Here is a 10,107-nt window from a genome sequence, read left to right as displayed (position 1 = left end):
GTACTTCAATATTTTCCTTATTCATCATGCATTTCAGACGAGCACTAAAGTCGGAAAACGCTGAATGCTTTAAAGGGGACAATGTATACTACTTGCTAAAAAGTTTTCTTTTTGAATTTTAATAAAAAAAACTCAATATCTTCTAGGTGAAAGATATAAAGTAACAGAGGTAGTACTCACCACAATGTGCGAGTGCGTTATTCAGTTTACTGTTACTGCTTTACATCCAGCAAGATCCAATATTTCTAGGTAGAGTGGTCAATTTACGAATATTTCAGCAAGTATTCTTAATTTTACCCTTACACTAAAAATTCTGAAATTTTTAGATTTTCAGGTGGTTTCTCCTAAATACGCGCAGTTCAGTTGAAAATGACGGATTTATGTTAGGTAGTTAAAAAGTTAAAATATATGCCCTAAAGGTATTCATTCAAACAACTCCGAAATGAACTCGGTTGAAGCAGTCACCTCCATAAGTTCTTTTTGTTTGTAGTACAGACCAAGATGAGTTCATGAAACGAGAAAATTTTAAACATTACTTACATCAAATTTGCTTTCTGAGTACGGAACATCCAAAAGCTCCGGAAAATTGCTTTTTAATTTTTTGGCTAGGAACAAAAGGTCCTCATGTCCTTGAGAGGTAATCTGATTGTCTTGTTCAGGTCTTAAGTTGTAGTGCCAGCGACGTAGTCCATCCACATCCCGGTCACAGAGCCTTGTAGCTATTAATTCCGAGATAAAAAAAAAAAAAAAAAAAAAAAAAAAAAAAGCAGAAAGATCCATCATTTTTGAGCCACCAAAGGGTTAAAATTCAACTGACAACATTTGGAAATACTTTCAATAATTTGAGGTAACGGCTTTCAAAGGGAAAAAATCCGAATAAAAAAGTCAAATGCAGAATTGTTTTAAAAAATAATTCCGTCACCTATACGTTACCTGTTGGTAAGTCCCATGTAGTACCTAGTTGGTGAGTAAAAATGCAAGTTTTTCCCGACAAAAATCTGTTAAAAGAAAACGAAAAGAATTAATCACCTCTGGCATCATGATTTTGTAAAATCAGTTCCCGGACAGCGGTTAAGTTTTGAAGGCGTTTGATCTCTTTCAAGTCAGGATATCGCGTACCATGCCTCGAAAGAATCCAAATTTGAACTGGTAAACAATCTGAAAAAGGAAAATAAATAAATAATCATGAATTAATAGTGGCAATAACAAATTAAATGTTACCGCCGAACTAATAAAACAACTTTAATCTAGAAATGCTAGAAAATGCACGGTATCACGATTTTTTTTCGTCCTGCCATTGCTAATAAAATATACTGGCATGACAGTATTTTTCAAAATGACATCAATCCTGATAATAATGAGTATGGAATGAATCAAAAGGCGAAAGATCTGAATCAGAGTTAAAAGGTACAAATGTCAACATTTAAAAAGTGTGATAACGCATAGCGGAGAGCCCGATCAAGCTGGCGAATTGGATGAGAAAAGGAGACACTAGACAGATTTAAAATTTTAAGAGAGAAAAAAATAAAATCGTGATAGGAAAGATCTAAGTCTGAGATCTCTGTTTCAATATGGAGCAAAATAACTGAGGCACATTCATTTGTGGCCCTGAGAACAATCACGAGGACCTTCAGTCGTTAACAAAGCTTGGATGCAACTATTCGTACTCTATGAATGTCTCGGTTGCATAGCAGAAATATGAAGGCGCTCCATTTTTTCATAATATTTGCGGTGAGCCGGTAGGCGTGCAACGCGTCGCTGGAAGGTTTTTTTTTTTTTTTTTTTTTTAAACTTACACATTTAAAAAGACAACTCCTAAGCAAACCTGTTTAGTTTTGCAAAGAAGCCCGTTTAACTTTTCAAGCATAATGATTGTCAAGTCATTCAGCATGTGAGTTAGTGGTTTATTGAAAAACCATTGCAATATAAACCGATTCAAAAATTCAGGGCCGACCTGACCGAGTGGTGAATCATTTTTCAGCGAGAATATTTTCGCACACTTAGTTTTCTATTTAGAGACGCAACTTTTGCCCACCACGCTTACCTCAGTCTTACTTTTTATCAATTGGATTAAATTTTGCAATAAGGAACCACTATCTCTGGCTCTTCCATGAAAGCACGTATCTTTATAGGGATTTCAATGACGCATTTCTAAAATGAGCCAGAAATAGTGGCTTCTTATTGCAAAATATAATCTAATTGTAAGCATAAAATTCAATTTCCTAGGTTTACTTCAAGTGACATAAATTGAGTAGAATTGACTTATTTGTACTAAAATTCATCAGTAAAGCGAACTCCAATCTATATGTTTTCCGAGTGATTTTTTAACAGATTTCTGTTATTATCTTACAATGTATTGAACGTGGCGAGACAAACTTTCCGCAAACAGATACGGCGCACAGTGGATCGAGCCAATAGAAGAGGTCGGACAAAATTTGGAAACTTACACTTAAACTTAAACTTTTTATAACTCCGTTTATACAAAACTTAGAGGTTCTAAAAGTGGTTCCATTGGTTTCCTCGTAAAATTTTCTTTTGAAATCACCCCTTGAAAGTTAAAATGTGATGAAATAGACATCAGAATTTTTAGTTTTATTAAAAAATTTCATGTCCGACCTATCTGATTGACTAGATCCATTGTGCGGCGTGGCGTGGCGCAGCTCACTCGTCAATGCACCCGTGTGCAGGCAGAGGTACCCAACTGAGCGATCTCCCTGTCTTGCTCTTAATGGAGAAGGAGAAATGGTTCATTAAGCTTCGGCAGATAATGTCAGCGACCCACTAATTAACCAATTAAAGGAGAGCATCTTTCCGTCAACTTCGTTAAACTAAACGCTGCTTACACTGACTCAGAAGCTTTCTTTGTCACGTCGTCATATGAGGGGCTTGGAGGACAAGGCGCATAAGTGCAGTTTTAGCTATTCCGAGAAATACGTGTTCGAAGTTTCGAAACCACATGGATCCTGGCGGGAAGAAAGTTGCCACTGGCTTTTTGGTCCTTAAAAATAGGAATTCCGGAGCGAATTATTCACAGAACATGCATTAAGATCAGTTTTACATGAAATCATGAATATTTAATTTTTTTTAAAAAAACTGCAGTCATGCGCCTTGTCCTCCAAGTTCCTCATTCACACGAGTAAAATAGATTTTCTCAGGGTGTTTGATTTTAGGAAGACGTTTCAAAATTCATCGGCTTTTAGATTTTTGATGGTAAGCCGATTACTATGTACGGCAGAATAAGGAACACTAGAAAAAAAACACATTGGCTCTGGAGTCCAGACTCTTGAAAACATGGACAAGAAAAAGGACTCTTGATTCAATCAGATTTAAGCTTAAATCAGAAGGAAATCCGCTCAAATTAAGAGGCTTGGTTCTTGATTTATGCTTAAAAATCTGATTGAATCAAGAGTATTTTTTCTTGTCGATGTTTTTAAGAGTCTGGACTCTCGATCCAATGTGTGTGTGTTTTTTTTTTTTTTTTTTTTTTTTTCTTCTAGTGAAGGCAAAATTTTAAATGGCGGTTCAAAAGCGAAGATAGAATATAACTAAAGCATCAATGTTATTTCAGCGCTCGACAGATCGACGCCGCACAGTGGATCGAGTCGATCAGAGAGGTCGGACATGAAATTTTTGACTGAAACTGCAAATTTGAATGTTTATTTCGTCACATTTTAAATTTTAAGGGGTTTTTCTGGAAGAAAATGTCACGAGAAAACCAATGGAACCACTTTTAAAATCTCAAAGTTTTGTATAGACGGAGTTATAAGCTTTTAAAGTTTCCAAACTTTGTCCGACCTCTCCCGTTGACTCGATCCACTGTGCGCCGTCCGTCCTTTCACTCAGCTGCAGTTTCTGGTGATCGAGCAGACTGCAATTAACCTGGCAAATTCTATTTGCTGCAAAATCGCTCGGCTGTCTGCTTGGGTGGGCTACGACATTGACACATTTTGCGAAAAGTCCGATTGTTGGAATGTTGGTTGTCCCCTTGTGCAAACTAGATCGGTGAAATTTTTGTATCTGTGGACTCGGATCCTGTTTTCTATGGACAGTTACATTTGTGTGATGGCGTTGCAGCACTTTTAACATAATCACTGTATATTCAGCTAATTTATGCGAGAGTTCAAGGCTACTATGGGGGTGAAACTTCTTATAGTTCAAGGCGGTGGTTATCCTTTATGTTTTTATGTGCAACTCAGCGTTCGTAGGGAGTAGGCAATGCTTCATTGCTCTCTCTGTGAAAATAGATGTATGCGTCTATACATTGTTTGTAATTCCAACACATCGACTGAAAATTTGGCAAAGCAGCATTGAGCTTCATCTCAATTTCTCAATTGTTGGAGGACCACTAACTCCTATGATCGGTCCGTGGGACTTGAGCTTCAACCGCATTCGGGGAGAGAATTAAGATCCATGAAGCATGAAAATCACTGGACCTCATCGCTATAATGAACCCCGCAATCACTGACAAGAAGATTCCTATGAAATCATCGAATAACTGGTTCTTTACTCTTTTATTTTATCGGCAGTGATAAGATGTCTTTCCCGATTTCCTAGTAGAAATACAATGATGATAAGCGGATAAGCATTTTCTATTTCTCTAATCATTCAATCTGTAGCAACTGCTGTTAGTGAGACCCAACCATGGCTGTAGCTCTTAACAGGTCCGGGTGGGCCTCGCCTCCCTTGGAATTTGAAATAGTACCATCTGCCCCTCCCCCTCCCTCGAGAATCTGTCCAATAGAAAATAGCCTCAAAACAGCTGCATTCCCTACCTCCACTGCATAATGCGATAGGTAAAATAAAAAAGTTTGAGATGTTTTTCGCGATAACGCATTAATGGAGATGAATCTGCAGTTCACATCCGGTTGAATTTGACGCGAATGGCTTGTTTCAAAATGCATTTTCCCAAATTTGGGACCCCCAAAATCCTTTTATTATGTACTCAGACTCCTCCTGGAAAAGTGACGGCTAGGCCACTTCCAGAAGATTTCTCTAAGCTCACACTTGGACCCAACTTGAAGCCTTGCTCTTACGCTCCCTTACTCGAAAAAGACGCCGTGAAAACATCCGCCCGTTGCAAAATTTCTTTCGCTAAAATATTTAATTTTGAACGAAGTAAAGATTTTTTTTCTCTAAAACTTTCGAGCATGTTTTTTTCTTCTTTTTTTAAAAGTAAAGTATATACAGAAAATTAAAAAAAAAAAAAAAATGTTAACTACTGAGAAGATTCGATTTTAGCAGCAAAAATTGGGCTAAATCCGAATGTTCTAAAGGCAGTCATCTTGGGATGGCAGTGGGTGAAAGTACACCGTTCGGTCGACTTCAGCGTATAGTTCTACGGAATTAATTGAACCACATCTTGCAATAAGGAATTACTTTTCCAGACATACTTCATAAACAAATTATGTGACACTAATGTTTCTATGCAGATTGCTGCCTTTGTCGGGGAACCAGAAACGGTAGTTCCTAATTGCAAAATGTTGTCCCATACTCACCGAGACAAAAAAAGTTAACTTTCAGAAAAGTGCAGGGTTGCTCGGCCAGAAATGAAAATTAGAAAAACATAAAATAATTTCTTCAGTGAAGGGAGGATATGTTTTTTACTATTTTTCAATATCTGCCTACTTTCACAAGCACCGAGGGAAAAGCATCTTGAAATGTATTCCTTGCCACCTAATCCTATTCCTCGCGAACGTCAGAGATCATGCAAACGGATCATGAAACTGTTTTGGATGTTTAGCGAAACAAGAGTAAGTAAAACCGAGTAAGCAAGACGCATCGTGATGACAAACCTAAGCGAATAGACATGCCAATGAAAGAAAGTTATAAATATTTTGGAAGTGTATGGTTGCGTCAATACGAATACAAGGCGGCACAACTGCACGCAATATTATAATTGTCACGAGCAGTGATATTCCAGAATCGAAATTCAATATTTTCGAGATGAGTGGCAAACTACGCCCGACTTAGCTAGATTGTGCATGACATTGCATCAGAGATGAGGATTTCGGTGTCATTGAACTGTGGGTGCACAGTTCTTTTCTCATATTTTTTTGCAAACGATTTAAAGTGACCAAGAGAATGACCGCGTATCTCTGAAGCGAGGAAACGGTAAATTCAGATCAAAATAATTGATTGTCATATGGTTTCATTACATTTCATGACCTTAGTAATATTGCGCTAGAACATAGAAAAGACACCCTCCTCTCCACTCTCCACTCTTGAATCTTTGGCTAAAAACTTGAGGTTAAGTTTGTAAAACTATTACATCAGTGTCAGTCCTTTTTCCGCTGAAAATGCTGAAGTGGTACCTGGGATCACCTTATTTTTCCTCTCATGCGCCTGCTGAACAAGGAAACACTCATGTAATTACAAGTGGACAAGTTCCTCTGCAATTCAAACAAGAGAGAGTTGAGGGGACTTACGGGTCGGATTACACAGCCCATTCAAAAAGACTCAAGTACCCACTCTCAGCTTAACTTGTTGCATCTGAATCATCTCCTCCTTTTCCTCGTCACTCATAAGAAAGAACGCGATGATATAGGCATATTTCACGGTATTAACATTACTTGTGCAACTACTTTGTGGTGACTTTGAGAATTTTAAATTTTCTGTAACTCAACCGACAAAATAACCTTATTCAAGTTTTTCTGGCAATCCGCCGAACAGAATGGAATCTAGTAAAAGGAAACTGCTTTAAATAATGGAAAAAAGAAAAAAGTTACAATTCACGGTTTTTCCATACAGCGTAGTTGGGGAAGGGGAAAGGGGGGTTTAGTCATATTTGACTATATGAAATTTTCAGTGGCGTGGCGTGAATGATCGATTATCGATTTATCGTCATTTGAAGCTATGGTAAGGAATCGATTACTAAGGTGTTCGCTGCGAACACCTTAATAATCGATCTTTTTTCATAGGTTTGAGTGGCGTATCGATCGATGTATCGCAAAGCACGCCACGCCACTGGAAATTTTGAACGATTTCAAGGCGTAAATTTGTTTTGTTGGATTCGCCGTGTCCGAGATATTTGCGATCATAGTTGTTCTCATTGACGTAAAATGTGAAAATGGCACGCACGGTGGTCACGAAAGTCAACTCGCAATCGCCCTCTGTTTTTTCTCTATGGTGCATTCACCGATGACTCAATCCATTGACTCCGCGAATCTACGCTGAATGCGCTCACATGAGCACGTAAAAACGTACGCAAAAGCACGCGCGATTGGCGCGTGCAGTCGGATCAAGTAGTAAAGCCACGGACCCACAGAAAGCGCGCGACGCGGAGGCAATCGCGCGGCAGATTAACGCGATTTGAGCTGCCGTGCCAGGGAAAAACGCCGTATGAGTCTACAAACGTTGCCAAAATTTCCCGAGAAAAATCACGCATTTTTGAGAAAGTTGGTACACGTTTCTCTCCCAATTTTTTGGAGGGTTTTGCTTGGAATTTGACCTAGAGTGTCTGAAAATTCCAAGGAACAGATTCAGGAGTGATCTGCAAGCTAAACGTTTTCTGAGACGAAATTTGGCAACATTCGAATCTTCATAAGGCGTTTTTCCTTGATACAACAGTATGGCGCAAAGATTTCAAGCATGCCTGATGTCACGAAAAAGGCGATTCGGATTGTCAACAGCTGCACTGAAAAAAGGCGTAGCTTCGATTGCTCCGGGTTCAGAGGCCGAAGCTACGGCTCCAGCAGCCGGAATTTTCGGCCTTTGAGCCCGGAACGGACGGTATGTCTATAGCCCGTAATTGCGGCTCCCACGGCTGGAGTTTTTTTTTCAGTGTGTGAAAGCAGGCGGGTTTAATAAGGGGAATGTAAGTCATCTAGGAACCAGATCTGCCACCACGTTGCGTATGCACAGCTACACCACGGTCTGGGTCTTTGAGAAGCACTAATAATCGTAATCTACAAATACGAATACATGCAAGAAACTAATCCATAATGTGTGGCCAGCATTAATACTGAGTAACGAGAACGAACAGTCCAGTCACAAGTAGAGAACCTGGAATCTTGGGAGTCCGTTTCCAGTGCAGGATCCGAAATAATTAAATCCTGTCACACCTGGGATTCGAACCCGGAATCTCTTCAATCAGTAGACAGTTGCGCTAACAACTAGACCAACCGAGGTCAGCTCTTCTGATCACTTATTGTTAGATTTCCCTTAAGTCTTCCAATCACGTTGACGACTCAATGAATCGCCTTGTCAGTGACAAAAGGCATGTTTGAAACCATTGCACCTGCAGCCGGATTGTTGAAACTTTAATGGCCTGGTTACACGCTCAAATTTCCGTCAAATTCCGATCAAAATGATGACCAAGATGGCGGACGAGAGTTATCTAGATTGATGAGTAAAATTAATTAGAACAGCGTGTTGATAGAAAAGTATGAAATAATCACGGTTGTGTGGAAATCAGATGAAGGATGAGCCCCACAGCAGTGGCGTGGCGTGAATAATCGATTATCGATATCTCGCCATTTGAAACTATGGTAAAGAATCGATTACTAAGGTGTTCGCTGCGAACACCCTGATAATCGATCTTTTTTCATAGGTTTAAATGGCATAACAATCGATATATCGCAATTCACGCCACGCCACTGCCCCACAGCTCCATCATCTACCATCAAATTTTTGCAGGCCGCAGTTTGATGGTAGATGGTGCGCACCAGTCACCATTTGATCGGAAATTGATGGGAATTTGAGCGTGTAACCAGCACATAACTGGCTATGTCGGCAAGATGAGACAAGACAGCCCTATCTGCGCCGTGTAATATATCGATTTTCGATTCTTGTCGTGCCGACATTTTCAACGATCAGGCTGCTGGTCGGGTGGATCTGCCGCGCAGTTGACCTCGCTCGGGTGTCGCTTGTCGCGTGTCGCTTGTCGTGTGTCGCTTGTCGCGTGTCGCGCGCTGCCTGTGGAACCGCGGCTTGAGTAAAAGTGAGCGTCGATGAATGATAGACGTGCTTTTTATGGGGCGATGAGAACGGTGGCCGTTGGTTACCTGGGACGGGTTTGATGTTATTCTTGTCGCGTACGAATTGATAGGCTGTTTTCGAGCCGAAGAAGAGGTACGGGCTCGAGTCCTCGGCGTAGCAGTGGTAGTCGTCGCTGAGCACGCCCGCAGCCGAGAGCAGCGTCACCGACAGCACCAGCAAAAACCACGCCGTCAGCCCCATCCGCATCTCTGCGTCTGAAACATGCCAAACAGAATGTCACTTCAAGCGCGTAAAATGAGCAGTCGCGATTTTGAAAGTTGGCAACACTGTTGATACCCCACTTGAATCCATGGAAAATATCGATTTTAAGTGAGGCAAGCTGTCTTACCACGGGTAAAAACCTCGTGCGTGGACCCAATTTTAGTCATATGCATCTCTGAAGTTTCGATTGAGCACTAAACACTTAGTCTAGCTGTCGAAGTTTGGATCACACATCTGAAACTTCAGTCATACATCTTTGAGAACCGAAGTTGTTCGATGTGAAACCGTAGTACTCACGATGTAACACAAAGTTTCAGATGTGTATCCAACCCAGCGCTGGACCTAAAGTGTCAATGCCAATCCGAAACTCAGAGATCATATGACCTAAACTTGATCCCACGCACGAGGTTTTTTTCTCCATGCAGAAAATGAAAAAAACCGGATCTTCCCAGCAGTTATAAATCAAATAGGTACCCAATAAAAATTTGGCAAATTAAAGGGCTTTTAAAGTACCTACAGCCAGGCGATTTCCTCAAAATAATTTTTCAAGGTGTTGCGAACCGGGTCAACGTTCACTTGCAAGCAACTCGCCGGCATTGGTGCGATAAAAATTCGTCCAATAATGAACATATATGCCATTCGGATGGTAAAATAATATTTTACCTCTTCTTCTCCCCTCCCTCGGGCAGACTATATGCAATGACGTAAATTGTGGCGAACTAGGCGAGGAGATTGCCCAGGAAGGACATGAGATCAATCGTTTCTCTCCGAACCTGGTCACACCACACTCTACGTCATTGAGATGACGGTCGTGTGGCCGTATTCAGTATGAAAGTATTTCAGTGTTCATACAACGTTTCTACTAGATCCATAGAACCTATTCAGAGATGGTTTAGATTTTTCGCACAT

At 40.3% G+C, this 10,107-nt stretch overlaps 1 protein-coding gene across 3 annotated transcripts in view; it reads right to left on the bottom strand.

The window, feature by feature from the left end:
- Mipp1 (Multiple inositol polyphosphate phosphatase 1) overlaps window positions 1-10,107 on the bottom strand; it is a 35,772-nt gene that overhangs the window by 7,457 nt on the left and 18,208 nt on the right. For all 3 annotated transcript variants that reach the window (XM_019051871.2, XM_019051870.2, XM_019051872.2), the window contains exons 2-4: window positions 9,003-9,191; window positions 1,030-1,158; window positions 541-719 (exon numbers count right to left, since the gene is read on the bottom strand). In XM_019051871.2, the coding sequence (XP_018907416.2) occupies window positions 541-719; window positions 1,030-1,158; window positions 9,003-9,183 (489 nt within the window). In that variant the 5' untranslated portion in view covers window positions 9,184-9,191. The remainder of the gene's footprint in view (window positions 1-540; window positions 720-1,029; window positions 1,159-9,002; window positions 9,192-10,107) is intronic.

The sequence above is a fragment of the Bemisia tabaci genome, chromosome 2 (assembly GCF_918797505.1).
Source record: "Bemisia tabaci chromosome 2, PGI_BMITA_v3".
NCBI classification, from domain to species: domain Eukaryota; kingdom Metazoa; phylum Arthropoda; class Insecta; order Hemiptera; family Aleyrodidae; genus Bemisia; species Bemisia tabaci.
This window is presented reverse-complemented; position numbering and strand designations above follow the sequence as displayed.